Raw genomic sequence first — 19,524 nt, 5'->3', positions numbered from 1 at the left:
GTGGTTTTCTTTTTTTCTGTTTGTTTGTTTGTTTTACATTCTGTGAAAGCAGAAATTGGAAAAGTAAATTGAAAATGTAGAAGTGGTAAGGACTAGTTCAGTTTTGCTTTTTTTCTTATTGGTAAAATGACTTTGTAAATGGCATTAGCTATCATTAACACTCAAACCATTTCATGAGCAATAATGAAATCTCAGCTTTAGTAATTAGGTAGTTGAGTTCAGAAATATATACATAGGTGCAACTGGGTGGCTCAGTCGGTTAAGCGTCTGCCTTAGGCTCTGGTCATAATCTCAGGGTCCTGGGATAGAGCCCCACATCAGGCTCTCTGCTCAGCAGGGAGTCTGCTTCTCCCTCTCACTCCCCCTCTGTGTTCTCTCTCTCTTTCTCCCTCTCAAATATATAAATAAAAATCTTATTTAAGGGCACCTGGGTGGCTCAGTCATTGGACGTCTGCCTTCGGCTCAGGTCACGATCCTGGGGGCCTGGGATCGGGGCCCACGTCAGGCTTCCTGCTTGATGGGAGGCCTGCTTCTCCCTCTCCCACTCCCCCTGCTTGTATTCCCTCTCTCTCTGTGTCTCTTTCTATCAAATAAATAAAATCTTTTTAAAAAAAAGTTTATTTAAGAAAAGAAAAAAAAAGAAATGTAAACACAACTGATGGCCTTGCAACCTAGAAAAATACATTAGTTGAAAACTACCTGTGCATTGTTTTCTTGCAGGAAACAAATCACAAGACAGTGGCATAGCAGAGATGGAAGAACTTCCTGTACCACATAACATTAAAATAAGCAATATTACATGTGACTCATTCAAGATTTCATGGGAAATGGATTCAAAGTCAAAGGACCGTATTACACACTATTTCATTGACCTCAATAAGAAAGAGAACAAGAACTCCAATAAATTTAAACACAAGGTAAAATCTTAACATTTACTTCTATTCATTTGCATCTTAAAATCTAAGTATGAGGACATTTATTTAAAAGAGGAAATGTTTTGTTGATTATGTGATGTATTGACATTGGGAAGTGTAAAAATTACATGTCATTTCAAAACCCTATCCTTTTAAGAAATTTAGTAAGAAAACAAAATGCTAAGTATACTATAAAATAAAATTTTTCCCAAAAAGGTAAAATCATGACTCTCATATAGACATAAAAATGAACATGTGTTAAAGATTTAACTGATTAATGAGCTAACTGATGAGGTGTTACAACCAGTTCAATGGATAATCCAAAGAATAGACACAGTTATAGATCAGGATATTGAAATAAATGTAGAACTACAGGCAAAACTGGTTTGGGGTCAGGAAGAAGCAAGGGCCAGAAGGGATAGATGGACAAAATTCTTTGCATGTTTTTAGATAAGAATAACTGTTATCCATGATCTAAAGATTACAGTATTATAAAATAACTTTCACAGAAGCAAAAGAAAATAGCCAGTAGAGTATGCTATAAGCAATGCATAGTTTTCATTAAGGCATATATTTTTCCCCATAATAACTGCTGAGAAAGGAATGTGATAAAGCTTTATAAACTTTAGGGTATTTACAAAATACTTTAGGGCTGAACATTGCTTTATGTAGTCAGTTTTATTTTATGATTTGAGAATGAAAACTAACCTTTATATTTCTTAGACCCGTTAACACCTCTTTGGTATTATTCTTATAACAGTCTACTTATCATGTATCTTTGCTGATACATCTCTCGACATACACATTAGAGGTAGTATAGAAAGAATAATAGTTATTCAGTATTCTGTCTTTTTTTTTTAATATTTTCACTGATGAAAACTGGTCCTTTTTTTATATTGATACTAAATTTAACTTGGCAATTTTTTTTGGAAGAGTTGCCTTATCGTTTCTGGAAATTGTGTCTTTTACCAAATGTTCAGTTATACACACTAATGATAAGTGAGGATTATATGTACAGATAAGTGTGAGAGAACAAGATTGATATTTCGTTATTCTAACCATGTTCTAATTTTGATTATGCTTTCTGGTTATGGGTATTTTCTTTGCTGGCATTTGTCTTCTTGAGGCAGTTTTCAAATATTTCCTTGAAATAGCTGTGAAATACTTAACGTTAAGTGATTATTAGGTCAAGATTTAACCCCCTTTTACTCATCCACACTTAGAAAACCATGTCTTAGAAATGTAGTAAATATTCAACTAGCAAGTTTAATAACTTTATTAATCATTGTTTGGAAATACCTAAACATTTCTGTGACACAAAGTCCATACTTGAATACAACTGAAGCAGATCTTACCCCTTTTGTATATAAAACTGATTTATCTTAAAATAGTTATTTTAAAATGCTTTCTCCCTTCACATATAAACTATTTAGTAATGGGCTACTCTGGTAAAATTAATGGATAGTATAAATTAAACAAATATATTTTAAAATAGAAAATCATTGAATTTTATTTGTCATGTTTCTGGGTTTTTGGAAGTTTTGTTTTGTTTTATTTGATATTAGATATTGCATTTTGAGGAGCATATATAAGGACTGTACCGAGAAGAACAAGAATCAGGAAAACAAGAATCTAAATACATGAATGTCATTAACTAGCTGTATGACCTTGGGCATGTCTTTTGATCAAATTGGACCTTATTTTTTATATCTGGAGAATAGAGATTTGACTATAATAATTGTTAAATATCTTTAAAGAGGAAAATTATTAGCAAGGAATTTAATAAGTTCCTCCACATTGTTTACAGTTGATTCAGGTTATACTGCTAAATTATTATTTCTTCCCACTCTCCCTCCCTACACCTTTCTTTCTTTCCTGTTTTTCTTTCTTTTTGTCTTAGGATGTTCCAACTAAATTGGTGGCAAAAGCTGTTCCTTTGCCCATGACTGTCCGTGGACACTGGTTTTTGAGCCCAAGAACTGAATATACAGTAGCAGTGCAGACTGCCTCAAAACAGGTTGATGGTGATTATGTTGTGTCTGAATGGAGTGAAATTATAGAATTCTGCACAGCAGGTAAGAGAACTAGGTACAAATACAGAAAAATATTTAATAGTTCCTTAAAAGCTAATTACAGGAAAATATGTTTTAATCATAAGGTCGGGGCGCCTGGGTGGCTCAGTGGGTTAAGCCGCTGCCTTCGGCTCAGGTCATGATCTCAGAGTCCTGGGATCGAGTCCCGCATTGGGCTCTCTGCTCAGCGGAGAGCCTGCTTCCCTCTCTCTCTCTGCCTGCCTCTCCATCTACTTGTGATTTCTCTCTGTCAAATAAATAAATAAAATCTTTAAAAAAAAAAATAAGGTAATACGAATTTCATTGGGTTATTTTTACATCTACAATAGCATTGTGTAATAGAACAAACTGCTATATGGTTGGAGTGAATTTAGATTCTCAGCAAAAGCTGAGTAATGGCATTAAATCAATTCTTTGCTGCATTGTTTGATTTTTCAGGGTAAAAACTTTGCAAATGAAAATTGGTTCAGTTTGAAAATACACTAAAACATATTTTGAACTTCATTTTGGGAGAGAGAACCTTTTTTTTTCTTTTTTAAATTTTCACAGATATTGGAGGCACCTAGTTGGCTCAGTCTGTTAAGTGGATGCCTTCGGCTCAGGTCATGATCCCAGAATTCTGGGATCAAGACCAGCATCTCTGGCTCCCTGTTCAGCAGAGAGCCTTCTTCTCCCTCTCCCTCTGCCTGCTGCTCCCCCTGCCTGTGCACTCTCTCTCTCTCTGTCAAATGTTAAAAAAAAAAAAAAAAAAAAAATTAACAGATAATTTAAACAAAGAAGTCAGGAACATCTTTCTCTAACTTAGGGAAATGGATGCAGATCTTAATGACTTTACCTAGCAGAAATGTTACTGGATTTTTCACTCAAGTGCTGAAAATCTATAACTAAACTAGTGTTGCACACACGTGTGTGTGTGTGCGTGTGTGTGTCTGTCCTTGCTTCATTAGAAAGTACCTCATAGTTGGGGCGCCTGGGTGGCTCAGTTGGTTAGAAAGTACCTCATAGCCATTTGGCATTGAGATATGTAATGTGGAGAGCCCTATCCCCTTTGATTTTTAACTGTACTTTAATATTCCATTAGATTGGAAATGTTACCATTCATCTCATTCATTTATCTGTTTATTCATTCATTTAAGAAAGAAATATTTGGTGAGCACTTAAATAGGTGTTGAAGTGATACAAAGATATCTTTACCTGAATACATCTGTCATTCTCTCCTTGTCTGTTAGAATGGGGCTTTATTTCTTCTTTGTATAGGCAATTATTTCCTCTAAAAACTTATGGAGAACAGCTAAGTGTTTTTTTCAACATAAAGGAACTTGAAGAAAAAGTTTTAAAAACAATTTGCCTCAACTAATTGTAGGTTGCTTAGCAACTTTCTCCATCTGAGGGATCCTTCAGATAAACCAGGCTTTTTTTCTCCCCATAACGTCACACCTGCTTTATTTTAGACTCAGTATATACTTAGTAACTGCTTTATCTCACTATCTTGTGTTTGTTTCTTAATCTCAAACTCAGTGTAAAACTTTTCCTATGGATATGTTAAATGGATAAAATTTTAATTCTATGTTATTTTGACTTTATCTTCAACCCTTTTTATATATGGAGAAATTGCTAATGATTATAACATCCTTGATTGCTAAAGATTTCAATCTTTGAGAGCAAGGAAAATAGTATCTCTCTGGTACCATATTTCTTCCTATGTAAGATACCGATTATAAGATCCACCATTGAATACTGTCAGTTAAACTATGAAATAGTGTTTTCTTAACACAGTTATTGTTGGACTCATGTCAGAGAAGCTAAATGTGAAAAAAATACGTTTTGAACTAGATGAAATATAATCATAGTTTAGTTATCAGTAATGAAACAGCTGATTTTTATATTGGATTAATAGTAACATTAATAGTGAATAAAGAATTCTCAATGATATAACTTCTACCTATATTTGATATATTATATTGGAGTTAATATATCCCCTCAGTTTTTTCCTGAAACAAATTTCTTTGGAGTCTACATCATGTTTTCTTTCTTTCTTTTTTTTTTTTAACTGCATTTCTTTCCATTTACTTTCATTGTACCCCACCAGCAAGGCTTAATCTAAGACAGACACATAAACAAGACGCAGCCTTTTTTGATATTGTTTTAATACATGCTATTTTCCATAGGACTGCACTAAACAGAGTCATAGTATTTGTCCAGTTAAAAGAACTATACTTTACCTGCTAAAATCCCCATTGACATTAGGAAAAGTGTGAAATATTATTTCTTCTTTAGCTTAAGGAAGACCTTTGTCATTTCCAGTTCAGAAATACCTATCTGTATATAGAAGCATATACATTCACTCTGTTCTTTAATCTGTTTAGCCATATGAGTACATTTATTTTTATGTGTCTTTGTCTTCTTTCATTTAGAGTGATCACCCTGTTGCCCTTTTACATAACTATATCTCATAATTCTACTAAGAATGTTATTGGGTGAATAATAAAACTCCAGCTTTTAACTGTGCCATAATAGTTTTCTGTAAATTGTTCTGTATTTTTAATTTCCATGAGAAAATATAAAGGGAACTTAAGCTTTTTGAAGTTTATTGTTTCAGATTATCAAAATAATTCAGACTTTTACTTAAACTTTATCAATAACATTTAATCTATAAATTTTGAAGAAGGTTTTTGTATAAATTGTCCCTTAATCTGTACAGTAATTCATTCCACATTTATTGAGCACATACTGTGTACTATGTACTGTGAAAAATATTGATATAAAATAAAATAGAATACCACCAACTAATCTACTTCTAGTCTAGTCTATGTTAAGATACAACTCTGTGCTTACCCTATAAGTCACAGTTGGCTATATATTTAACTATGTATATTTATTTGTAAATTTAGACTGTGAGTTCTTTGAAAGGAAGAATAGTCTTTTTGATCTTTTAACCTGATCATCTAATTTTGCATGATGCCTTCTGCATTATGTTCTAATCTAAATAAATGTGAGCCAATGAAGCAGTTAATAAACTCTGCCGTCATGAGCATTTCAGCTAGATTGCTTTTATTTGGAAGGTCTTACAATCTTTATGGACAATTTTTGTTTAGATTTTGGTGTAGAGGATTTTGACAACAGTCCTCAATTTTCAAAACAAGAAGTTTTGGTGAAAGTATCAAATTTCTTGGAGAGAAGTTTTAGATTTTCAAGTGTCTTTGTACCTGAAAACCATCAACTAAAAACTGGAGACCTAGTTTCTAGTTATATGAACATTTGGCAAATCAAACTGTGACGAGCCTCAATTTCTGCATCAATAAAATGGTCATATTTAATCTCCTTCACTAACCTCATAGATTTAAAGAGTAAATTAAATGAACATTATTATTGCTATTCAATTTGCTATTGATTGCAGGTTAGAAGCTTCTTTTATTTGATTTATCAGTTGGTTCAAGAAAAGCTAGTATGGTGCCAATTGATATTATTACTTGAGTTGTGCAGAGCCTGCATTCTTTACCATTTTTGTTTCAGAATCTTTCATTTCAAAGAGTGAAACGAATGCATGTGTATCCTAAAAAAAAACCCATAAACCGTAACAAATACATTTTTTGTAGAAAGAAAAATGTGTCAAAGACAATGTATTTTTTTAATGTAATTTCCTTTTCACTAAGATACATTTCCTAAAGGTAAATTTTAATAATTTCTAATTTATTAATCATGTAGTTGATAACTTTGTAATATATTTTTAGTAAGAGAATTTTTTGTTATTTTCAGACTATTCAAAAGTTCATCTAACACAGCTATTGGAGAAGGCTGAAGTGATTGCAGGACGGATGCTTAAATTTACTGTTTTCTATCGTAACCAACACAAAGAATATTTTGACTATATTCGGTAAGGATAAAAATATATATAGTGATTTGCTTTACTAAATGCCATTCCAAGCTCTAGGCTCAGGTTTCCCTTGAATCTAGTTCTGTGAAATAGCAATTTTTGTTTTCTTTTCAAAATGGTTATACTTTTTTATTTCCGAGAATAATTAGTAGAAAAAATCAGATTATGGGATTTTTTTTCACTTCACTTACATTCCTGTCTATAATCATTTGTAGATGATTATACAGTTCCTGTCTATTTGAGTGGAAGATCTTAAGCCTCCATGGTTTAGACTAATGGTTTAGACGTGACAAACTCCTCTGCCACCCAATAACTCAGCTAAATATTCTTTTCTTGTGGATTGCTTTAAGATATTGAAAATGGGTGGAGAGGAGGAGGTAGCTTTCATGAAATATGGTGAACCAGTTGTGATTTTTCAGGCTTCAGTCTTAAGTGGAGATCTTTTAGCCATTATCTTGGATTAATTATTCTTGAGGACAGGGTGTTTTGTTTACTTTTGAATTCTAGTGTTCAGTTAGTATTTTGAAGATAGCCTGTGTTTACACTGGGAAGAAGTTTCCAAGAATTCAAAAGAAATCCATGCTTCCGGTAGTTTTAATACTAATAATCCTTTTGTATTTGCAGATGAAAATTTTAGGACAGTAAATAGAGAGATGAATTTTTTAAAGGCTAAGACTAAAGTTTTTAAAATGATAAATGCTATATAGGTTCTAAAACTTTTACACAGTAATCTCGGTAATTTGTCATTTTAACAGCCTTGGTCTGTCTTTAAATTTTAAGTTGAAAGCATTATAACGGAAAAAATTAGGAAGCTTTGTTGTTATTTGTTTCTTCCTTCTCTAGTTTTCTTAAGTAAAGATCGTGGTTTTAGATTTAATCAGCTCCAAGCTGTAGAAACTGTAATGGGAATCAGAGATAGGTGAACTTAGGCATCTGATTTCATCAAATGAAATACTTTGCAATATCATGTTTTTTTTTTCCCCTATGTTTTGATACTGCAAACCGTAAGTTTGAATATCTTATAAACACAGAGTTTAATCCATAATTCTTTTATCTGATAAGTTATTTACCCTTCAGTCTATATATGTATTTCATGATGGGATGCCCTTACCCTAATTTAAATAGTACAAACAAATGTAACACAAATTAATGTTTGTCAGTTGTGAGTGGGAATGATCATATATATTAAACAAAAAATGTTTCCTTTAAACATAAAATTTGAAAACAGAAAGATCTTTTTTTTTTTTTTTTTAAAGTAAGAAGTACATCAGTATAATACATCTTTGGTACAAGGTTTTAGATTCTTAGAATATTGCCAATGTCTATTTTAGGTGGCCACTGGAGGTCAGTATTTCCCTGATTTTCTCTGCCCTTTGGGTAGAAACTAGACTATTTTCAGGTCTTTCAATACTAAAATTTGCATCATCTGTTTTCAAAAATTCTAAGAAGAAAAGAAATGATAAAAACTGCCTGGAAAAAGTCATTGTGTATATTGTATAATTGACTCCAGTGTACCAGTATGAAAGATGTATTTACTAACAAGGAAATTTACCTTTATTGGAGTTTCAATGACAGTTGTAAAATCCATGTAAGTTATATCTTCATGCAGTATATATAAATAAATATACTTCCCAAGTGGTGGGTACAGTTCTTCAACATTGCTTTTTTAAAACACTTTATTTAAAAAATATAGTAGACATTAGCTTTAATGACTTTGATTTTCATTTTTAGGTAACAAATTCTAATCAGGACCCACATCCTTTATCAGAATCCATTTAAAATGTCATAAAATGCTTGAATAGAAATGAAACTTTCACTTAACTAGCTACAGACTTTCCAAATCATTACAAATTATGAAAAAGTGTTTGGTCAGTTCTGACTCAATCCGTATGGATTAAGTTCATTTTGATCTCTTTCTCTAGAGATAAATTTCTAAGTGAATATTTCTTTATTTCTGTCTCTCTATTTTCTGCTATTATTGTTTCATTAATTGAACTTGTATATGCATGCTGGACACATATCATATCAATGTTTTGTTTTTGTTAATGAGAATGTAGCTGTAACAAGGGTAAGAATTATGACCCAGGACAAGATGGAGTGGAAACATTTCTCCCTATTTTTCCCATTAAGTATAACTAAAAACTCTGGATTGTACATATAAAATAAATGTAAGAATCTGAAAGGTGGAAGAAGACTGAAAGGTAGAAGATAGCCAGTTAGGGACCATGGGACTCAAGGGACAATACAGTGATGAGTTCCCTGAGTTTTCTTTTTAGCTCTTATATTCTTGACTGATTTCTGAAGAAGCCAAGAACCCCAAAATGCTAATGGGCACAAACTAAGAAAAATACCCTCAGAAAATTTGCTCTATTTACCCAAGTGACCAGCAAAGGGATAGTCTTGAAAATAGAAAGCTTTTAGACAATAATTGCCCTACTTCAGCCAAATACCATAAGGGGAAAAAAAAAAAAAATTCCCACCCTCACCAGCCGAGTCAAGTAGGGAACCCAGATTTCCACCTCTACCATCTACAAGGAAGCACCTTCTCCTCCTCCAACCCCTGCTGGGGTGGTGTGAGAGAAAGCTGAATAGGGAAGCTGGACTTATACCCTCGCACCAGTGGCAACGTGGTACCTGTCAACCTCCCTACTCGGGTGGTATCGCAGATTGCCTAATGAAAACCAGGACTTTTCACTACAGCCTAGGAATACGGATTGCCTCTGCATTATCAGTGAAAGCCACATAAGGAGCAGTACTGAGACACCTTCTTGCTCTCCAAGCTAGATAATATTAGTAGAAGCCTAGCGAGAAACTTAACTCTTAACTTCACCCAGTAGTCATCCCCCTGTCTTTGAGGCTGACTGTGAATCCTGGTGTTTATTCTCCCCTAACAGCAATGAAGTGATATTCTTTCGCTGATACATAGTCAAAAGAAGTCTGCTAAAGTACTGATTTAAATAAGACTCAGCTTCATAACATAATACTCTGAATGTCCAAGATACTATTGAAATCCACTCATGATTCCAAGAATCAGAAAAATCATGAGTGAGAAAAAATGATCAACAGATATTAGTGCCATAACACAGAATCTTAGCACTGACAAGGATTTCAAACAGCCACTGTAAAAATTTTTCAATAAGCAATTACGAATATACTTGAAACAAAAATAGAAGATATAAAGAATTAAATGAATATCATAGAACTGAAAAACTACTATAAGTAAAAAACTCAGTGAATAGACTCAATAAAAAAATGAAGAGGACAAAGGAAAGAAACCATAAACTTGAAGATAGAACAATAGAAATTACTCAAACTGGGGCTCCTGGGTGGCTGTTGGTTAGCATCTGACTCTTGATTCCAGCTCAGGTCATGAGATTGAACCTTGCTCCAGGCTGAGCATGGAGCTTGCTTCAGATTCTCTTTCCCTTTCCCTCTGCTCCTCCCCACCCGCCCCCCCCCCCCAAAAAAAAAGAAAGAAAGAAAAGAAATTACCCACACCGAGTCACGGAAAATTGACTGGGATAAAAAAAGAGTACAACTTCACAGACTTGTAGGGCTATAGCAGATCTGATATCTAATACTAATGTCATTGGAGTCAGAAAGGAGGAAAGGGTGGAGCTAATAAAATATTCAAAGTAAAAATAGCTGAAATATTCCCAAATTTGGCAAAGGACATAAATATAAAGATTAAAGAAACTAAGTAAATCCCAAATAGGATAAACACAAAGAAATCCATGCCCAGACATGTCATAAACTCCTGAAAATTGAAGAGAAGCAAATCCTGAAAAACACCATACCTCATCTATGGTGTCTTTCAATCACATCATCATTAGAAACCATATCAGCCAGAAAGAAGCTACACAATATTTTTAAGTTCTGAAAGAGAACTGTCAACCCAGAATCCTGGATCTAGTGAAAATTTATCCTTCAAGAATAAAAGGAAATCAAGACATTCTCAGATGAAGGAAAATTAAGGGGAATTTGTCACCAGCATATCTACTGTAAAAGAATGACTAAAAGAAGTTTTTTTGTCCATTTTTTTTATTCATCATGACAAGTGTACTCTTCAGTCCCCACCTCCTATTTCTTCTGTCACCCCACCAACCTCCCCTCTGGTAGCCATCAATTTGTTCTTGATAGTTAAGAGCCTGCTTCTTAGTTTGTCTCTCTCTCTTTTTTTTCCATTGCTCGTTTGCTTCTTAAATTACACATATGAATGAAATCATATGGTATTTGTCTTTCTCTGACTGACTTATTTCACTAAGTATTATACTCTAACTTTATCCATGTTGTTGCAAATAGTAAGATTTCATGCTTTTCTTTGGCTGAATATGCCACTATATATATATAATCTCACATCATCTTTATCCATTCCTCTGTCACTGGACACTTTAGCTGCTTCCATAATTAAGTGATTATAAATAATACTGCAATAAACAGGGGTGCTTGTATTCCTTTGAATTAGGGTTTTGTATTGTTTGGGTAAATATCTAGTAGTGAAATCCCTGGATCATGGGGTAGACCTATTTTATTTTTTGAGGAACTTTCCTACTGTTTTCTACAGTGGCTATACCAGTTTGCAGTTCCACCAAAAGTGCAAGAGGGTTCCTTTTTCTACATCCTTGCCAACACTGGTTTCTTGTGTTGTTGATTTTAGTCATTCTGACAGGTATGAGGTAATATTGTAGTTTTGATTTGCATTTATTTAATTAGCGATGTTGAGCATCTTTTCATGTGTTTGTTGGCCATCTGGATACCTTCTTTGGAGAAATGTTTGTTTATTTCTTCTGCTCATTTTTAATTGGATTATTTGGGGTTTTTGGTTTTGAGTTATAGAAGTTATTTATATATATTGGACACTAATCAGGTAATACTAATCAGATAATGTCATTTGCAAATATTTTCTCCCATTTCATATGTTGCTGTTCATTTTGTTGATTGTTTCCTTCACTGAGCAGAAGCTTTTTATTTTGATGTAGTCCCAAAACTTTATTTTTGCTTTTGTTTCTGTTGCCTCAAGAGACATATCTAGAAAAATGTTTCTGTGGCTGATGTGAGAGAAATTACTGCCTGTGCTCTCTTCTAGGATTTTTATGGTTTCAAATCTCACATTTAGGTCTTTAGTCCATTTTGGGTTTACTTTTGTGTATGGTGTAAGAAAGTGGTCCAGTTTCATTCTTTTGCGTGTAGTTTCTCAGCATCATTTGTTGAAGAGACTACCTTTTTCCCATTGGATATTCTTTCTTCCTTTGTCAAAAATAAGATTAATCCATATAATTATGCATTTATTTCTGGGTTTTCAATTCTGTTCCATTGATTTGCATGTCTATTTTTTTATATTTTATCTATTTTATATTTTATTGTATATTTTAATATTTTATTGTATATTTTATTTATTTTATGCCAATACCATACTGTTTAAACTACTACTGCTTTATAATATAACTAGAAATCTTGAATTGTGATACTTCCAGCTTTGTTTTTCTTTTCCAAGATTGCTTTGGCTATTCAAGGTCTTTTGTGATTCCATGCAAATTTTGAGATTGATTGTTCTAGTTCTGTGACAGATGCTATTGCTATTTTGATAGGGATTGCATGAAATGTGTAGATCACTTTGGGTAGTATAGACATTTTTACAGTATTTGTTCTTCCAGCTCATAAGCATGGAATGTCTATTTCTTTATGTCATCTTGAATTTTTTTCATCATGGTCTTATAGTTTTTGGAGTACAGGTCTTTCACCTTCTTGACTGAGTTTATACCTAGATATTTTATTGGTTTTGGTGTATGTAAATGGGATTGTTAATTTCTCTTTCTGCTACTGGATTATTAGTATAGAGGAACAAAATGGATTTCTGTACCTTGACTTTGTATCTTGTGATTTTACTGAATTCATTTGTTCTAGTAGTTTTTTGGTGGTCTTTAAGGCTTTTATATACAGTAACATGTCATCTGCATGCAATGAGAGTTTTACTTCTTCCTTACCAATTCGGATACATTTTCTTTCTTTATGTTGATTGCTTTGGCTAGGATATCTAGTACTATGTTGAATAAAAGTGGTGAGAGTGGACATCCCTGTCTTGTTCTTGACCTTAGGGGAAAACTCCAAGATTTTGCCCATTGAATATGATGTTGTCTGTGGGTTTTTCATATTAGGTCTTTGTTATGTTGAGGTATGTTTCCTCTAAATCTACTTTGTTGATGGTTTTATCATGAATGGATGTTGTACTTTGTCAGATATTTTTTCTGCATCTATTGATATGATCATATGGCTCTTATCCTTTCTCTTATTGCTGTTATCGTTTAGATTGTTTTGTGAATGTTAAACTACCCTTGCATCTTGGAAATAAATCCCATTTGATTGTGGTGTATATTTTTTAACATATTATTGGTTTGCTAATATTTTATTGAGGATTTTTGCATCTATCATGAGTGATGTTGGCCTGTAATTCTCGTTTTTCATGGTGTCTTTATCTGGTTTTGGTATCAGAGTGATACTGGCCTCATAGAATTAATTTATAAGTTTTCCTTCCTCTTGTATTTTTTTGTAATAGTTTAAGAATGGATATTAACTCTTATCTTAATGTTTACTAGAATTTGCCTGTGAAGCTGTCTGGTCCTGGACTTTTGTTTTTTTGAGAGTTTTTTTGATTACCAATTCAACTTCATTGCTGGCAATCAATCTGTTCAAATTTTCTATTTCTTCCTGCTTTAGTTTTGGTAGATTATAGGTTTCCAGGAATTTATCCATTTCTTCCAAGTTATCCAATTTATTGGCATTTAGGATCTGTTACAGTTATTTGTATTTCTGTAGTGTTGGTTGTTATTTCTCCTCCTTTATTAGCAATTTTGTGCATTTGGGTCCTCTCTCGCTCGCTTGCTCCTTTTTTTTTTTTTTTTTTTTTTTTTTTTTTTTTTTTTTTTTTTTTTTTAAAGTGGAACTGGCTAGAGTTTTATCAATTTTGTTGATCTTTTCAAGGAACCAGCTCCTGGTTTAATTGATCTGTTCTATTTTTGTTTTAGTTTCTATATCATTTATTTCTACTCTGATCTTTATTATTCCTTTGCTGGGTTTGGGTTTTGTTTGTTCTTTTTCTATCTTGCTTACTTAGTAAAGTAAGATTGTTTGAGACTTTTTCTTGCTTCTCGAGGTAGACCTGTATAAACATCCACCATAGAACCTCTTTTGCTGCATCCCAAAGATTTTGGACCATTGTATTTTATAAAAGAAATGTTTGAAAAAAGAATGATACTGGAAATAATTTTGGAACATCAGGAGGAAAGGAGGAAGAGTAAGAATAAAATTATGGGGTCTAATCCAGAATATTCATACATCTCTTATTTATCCAGTGTCCTCTACTGTGTGAGTTGCTTTGTCTTCCCTTGAATCTGCATTTTTAATAAGCTTCCTTGGTAGTTCTTAGGCACTAGAATTTAAGACTCATTGCTATTCTAAAGGTAGGAGGGACCCTGGGCATACCTCACTGACCCACAGACTCTTTTAGAAGCATGCAACTGGGAGAACATTCTCATGCCTGTGTGGTAGGTTGTAATTTTCATTCCAAGTCATGCTGGTCAAAGACCCAGCAAGAAGGGGACATTTAGTGGGAGTTCTGGAGAAAATTTGACTAAAGCACCATTTATAAAGTTATAGACAGAGTTAAAGGCAACTAATAAAAGATGCTAAAGCAACCAGGAACTATCCAGAGTTGAAAGGTTTTACTACTCTTAGGAAGGGGAATAGTAGACACCCACTAGGAGAAGTAGAAACATATAATACATACAAATCCAGCCACACCAGTATTACAAGGCTCTGAAGCATTGGAGGAAGTAGAAGACAGCAGACTCAAGGCTTTACTTCCTCCTCCCCTAGATCTGATGGTGTCTTCCATAAACAGAACTGAAATGGAAGGAACCAAAGGACAAAGATGAACCAACCCACAGTGGAAGGCAAAAAGGATGGAGAATAGATCTGGGGAGTTGGTAAAGGGAGAATAACCAGCTCTGATGTAAGAAAAATGCAGGAAAGGGGACTTGATTGGTAAAACATACCTAGGAAAAACACACAAACATAAAACAAAACAAGACACTTTTGTACCAATGTATATACACAAACAGCACTATATTGGGACTAAATTCTGGCATGCTTTAAAGAAACATTCAATTTTTTAACCAATACTCTTAGTCCGGTTTCTCTTCAGAGAGCCACTTCTGAAACCCAGTAGGTTTCTCTGGCCAGGAAATTTATTATGTAAGGAACTCCAAGGTTTGTAGAAGAACATCCTTGCATTAAAATACAAAAAGTAAAGTGGGTCAAAAGGTGGATTCTGTTTGATCTTATAGCTGGATGAGCATTCAGACTTTTGGGCCTATCACCAGTCAAATCTACATGTAAATCAATAGCTTAACTACTATTAGATGAAGAAGTGACCTTGTCTTTTCTCTTGCAGAGAACATCATGGGAATGCTATGCAACCATCTGTCAAGGATAACAGTGGTAGCCATGGCTCTCCAATCAGTGGTAAATTAGAAGGCATCTTCTTCAGCTGCAGCACTGAATTCAATACTGGGAAGCCACCCCAGGATTCACCTTATGGAAGATACAGGTTTGAGATTGCAGCAGAAAAACTTTTTAACCCCAATACTAACTTATACTTTGGGGACTTCTACTGTATGTACACTGCTTATCATTATGTGATTCTTGTTATTGCCCCTGTGGGATCACCAGGAGATGAATTTTGTAAGCAGCGCCTTCCTCAACTAAATTCCAAGGATAATAAATTTTTGACCTGCACGGAAGAAGATGGGGTGCTGGTTTACCACCATGCCCAGGATGTCATTTTAGAAGTCATTTATACTGACCCTGTGGATCTTTCTCTGGGCACTGTAGCAGAAATCACTGGTCATCAGCTTATGAGTTTGTCTACTGCAAATGCAAAGAAAGATCCCAGCTGCAAAACCTGTAATATCAGTGTTGGACGTTAATGCCCACTTTTCTTATTCTTACCCAGTTCCTCTTCTTCCCCTAAGAGCATTGATCCTCTGTTGTCCATTTTCATCATCAGATGTTTTCCATTGAAGCATGCACATGCCGCTATCACCAAAAGCAAATTGCCATTTTTCAAATTTCATCCAGAGCCGTTTTAGTGTTTCCTATTCCCTGCCCTTCCCATTACTTTCAATGATGAAAGTTCTCCTCTGACACTTTATTGCCTAGATGCTGCAATGTTTTTATTTTTCCTTATGCCAAACATAACAAAACAATTATATAAACTGCTTTAGCAAAATACAGAATAACGGCTTATAAATGGTGTTTAAATATGCATTCATTTTAATCTACTGAACAAATATTGGGATAACTCCAAACCGCATGAAAGGGTGTAATTGCAGCATGAGTTAAATCCTGAAGCCTAGAATTGTCAGCACTTCCAACTTGTTGTTTGACAGTGTTATTTATGTTATTTATATTAGCTAACAGCAAACAACTATTGTGTTTCAACATAATAAATATAATAGAAAAATATTTTATTTGTATTGTATAAAATATTTACAATCATATAGAATATATAGTTACATTTTAATAGCAATTGTATACATGTCATGAAACCTTTTCCCTTATCAAAGATGTAGTTTGTAAACTTCAAATAGTTGTGTATCTGTCCTGTTACAAGTAGATGACTTCAATTAAACAAATTTATGAAGGACATCATTCTGATTCATAAAAGTTATAAAATATCAGGTAAATACAGAGAAAACAATAAGCCTCTGAAATACTCTGCTTCTTTCAAAGTCAGTATTCTTCCCATCCAAACTATATGAAAATGTGAATTTGTTCAACATCATGCTTAAACATTACAGAAAACAGAAATACAAACATGGTTGGGTACAAGAGAGAAAATGTTGACCTTTTACTTATTTTTACAAAGGCAAAAATAATAAATGTGTGTTTTAGTACAAAATAACACAAAACTATATGCAGCAAAGTTGATGAAGCAAATAAAACCTTCTGGCTTCTTTTCCAAGGTGTCTTAACAATTTCCAAACCTTTCATTTTGTACAGAACGAAGAATACCTACAACTCATGAGAAAGCTTTGTGACTTTACAAAGTATATATAGACCTTGGAACATTAAGAAAAATGCATATTCCCAATGGAAAAATAGTTATATACTCTTATAGTAAACAAAGAGATTAGCAGTCATAACTATGATCACATTAGATTATATACTGCAGACCACAGATCTATCCAAAATACCTATTTTCAAATTTTAATACAATATTTTAATATAAACATCTGTCAATTATAGACAAAGATAATTCACAAAGTACATGCTATCAGAATGAACTTTGGTAACCAGAAATGTAAAATTTCAAATAACAGATAAAATAATGTGCTATTTTTATATAGAAATAAAAAATTAGCAGTGACACATTCTAGTATGCTTTACTGAATAGCCTAGTGGACTTAAGGGCAAGGTAGATTTTTTTTATCATTTAAAAATCTATTAGAAGTTTCAAATAAATTACATTCTTACTAGCTGTATTCCTTCCTACATAAAAAAGAAGAGTTTCTTCTCCTCCTCTTACTGATTTTCTAAAAATCATGCTCTTTTCCAAACACTGGACACTAAATAGACTTTCCCTAATAAGTGGCCCATTGGACAAGTATTACTTAGATTTGATAAAAAAAAAATATATTAAATGTTTGTTGAAATAATTCAAATGACTGTGCATTTTCTGCTCAGCATGGAGGAGACTGAAATTTTTTTCCAATTATACTGTTAGTTGCTATATTTCCCCCCATTTAAATCCTCCTTCGTCATTTATACACTTACCATCTCTTCCTAAAAATAACTAATACTACCACTAAAGTGCTTCCAATTTTCAATATATCAAAACTACTTAGCAAGAATGGCAGAGAAAAATAAACTTGACCATATCTTGGTTGAAAGTGAGCACAAACATTTCCTGAACCTCAGATTGTTTTGGCCGTATCTTGCTTGCTGATGAGGACTTCCAGTAGTCTCAGTTTGGCTTTTATGTGCTTGTATTCATAGTACTCATCTGCCATTGGTATCCTATCTTCTTTTTGTGGACTTCTGCAAAACAGAAAATACTGTCTATTAGCACATAATAAATCAAGTCATTAAAAATCCTTTTATAATTTTTACATGAGAAAGTACAGAGTAGAAGTTTCCACTTGGTTTTTGCATCATGTCTTTTTTACCTTCCCTTCCACCTTCACTCACTCCCTCCTCCATGTGTCATTAGGTTTTTGTATAAAAGTACCCTTTGAGAACTTGAATGTCATGGACGTTTTGCAAATATATGGTCCACTGCATACACATACAACAACGGAGCAAGTTAAAAGAAAAAACAAAAACAAAACAGAAACCAGAACTCTCAAGGCGTTCTTAGTCCAGTTATTCTCCTATTACTTGTACCACAGTTCATGCCTCTGAAGAATGTTCAGCCCTTACAATGAGAGTTGTTAAAAACTCAACCTAAAAACTGCATAAATTAAGTGAAATAATTTATAAATTTGTGGTGATGGGGGGGGAGCTCAATGGTTACCTTATAAACGTGAAATATTTCCAAGTTTTCTTTTAATTATAATACCCATCTCTGCTAATGTGTAATAGAATCAGTGAGAGGTTCATGGATTGAATTTATATGAGTCTGAATTGTAATGGTTCTCTTTGCACACTAATTCTAAGGCTAGACATCGGGCAATGCATATTTTATGCATATACATTCTAACTACTATATGTTCTTGCCAATTACTTTGAAGAATGTTTGGGTAACATCTGGAGTTAAAACCATTTCCTTTCCATAATAATACGTTGCCAGGATATGTTATCTAGTAGTAATTACTTCAGGATCTTAGAAGGATCTTGTTTCCTTGGTTGCTAAGATTACCTATTGCTTTTAGAACATTCTCAGTCATGACTTTGAAATACAAGGGGTGGAAAACAGATGAAACACCACAGTTGCTACTGAATATAAACACAAATACTAATATTAGTGTGGCCGAATGTCGGTAAATAGCAAGCATTTATAATGTTTTACCTATACTCCCTTCTATTTTCCTAGTACTGATAAAAGATCTATCTCTCATAAATTTTTTAAAAAGTGTGAATCTATAAAGACTTCCTAAGAATGGAGTTATCTACTTGTGATGCACCACTATATGCTATCCTTAAATTTCTAGTACAGAACTCAGAACAGTACATTGTGTATTATGGACCAAACTTTTAACAGAGCCTCTAAATACTACCTTAATTTATATAAACATATCTAAGCAAAAAAATGGTCTAATTTATCAGAAAACACTAGTAATCCATCATGCAAATTTTCCCTGGTCCTGCATATTCCATTTTGGCTAATAAGCAAGATTGTATTGGCCAGAATGAAAAAATTTGCAACATATTTTCTGAAGCAATTTTCCCATTATGTAAAACATGCTAATGTGCTTGGTACAGTTCCTGACTTATAACTATTAATGTCATATCTACGTAATTATTCCTCTTGCTTGGCAAATATTACCAAGAACATTTACAGTGACTTAAAATTTTTAGTAATACATTTGCATGGTTATTTTACCTTATGGACAGGATTAGGCCTTCCTAATAAAATTTCTTAGGATAACAAGATTAAGGTCTGTAT

At 33.4% G+C, this 19,524-nt stretch overlaps 2 protein-coding genes across 7 annotated transcripts in view; one reads left to right on the top strand and one right to left on the bottom strand.

Moving 5' to 3' along the window:
• Positions 1 to 16,563, top strand: part of PHYHIPL (phytanoyl-CoA 2-hydroxylase interacting protein like) — an 87,871-nt gene extending 71,308 nt beyond the window's left edge. For both annotated transcript variants that reach the window (XM_004765656.3, XM_004765657.3), the window contains exons 2-5: positions 721 to 917; positions 2,815 to 2,989; positions 6,743 to 6,860; positions 15,310 to 16,563. In XM_004765656.3, coding sequence (XP_004765713.1) covers positions 721 to 917; positions 2,815 to 2,989; positions 6,743 to 6,860; positions 15,310 to 15,844 — 1,025 coding nt within the window. In that variant the 3' untranslated portion in view covers positions 15,845 to 16,563. The remainder of the gene's footprint in view (positions 1 to 720; positions 918 to 2,814; positions 2,990 to 6,742; positions 6,861 to 15,309) is intronic.
• FAM13C (family with sequence similarity 13 member C) overlaps positions 16,368 to 19,524 on the bottom strand; it is a 142,349-nt gene continuing 139,192 nt past the window's right edge. For all 5 annotated transcript variants that reach the window (XM_045069872.1, XM_004765652.2, XM_004765653.2 and 2 more), the window contains one exon: positions 16,368 to 17,957. In XM_045069872.1, coding sequence (XP_044925807.1) covers positions 17,834 to 17,957 — 124 coding nt within the window. In that variant the 3' untranslated portion in view covers positions 16,368 to 17,833. The remainder of the gene's footprint in view (positions 17,958 to 19,524) is intronic.

Source organism: Mustela putorius, unplaced genomic scaffold (genome assembly GCF_011764305.1).
Source record: "Mustela putorius furo isolate JIRA1106 unplaced genomic scaffold, ASM1176430v1.1 tig00003949_pilon_pilon_pilon, whole genome shotgun sequence".
In the NCBI taxonomy this organism is placed as follows: domain Eukaryota; kingdom Metazoa; phylum Chordata; class Mammalia; order Carnivora; family Mustelidae; genus Mustela; species Mustela putorius.
This window is presented reverse-complemented; position numbering and strand designations above follow the sequence as displayed.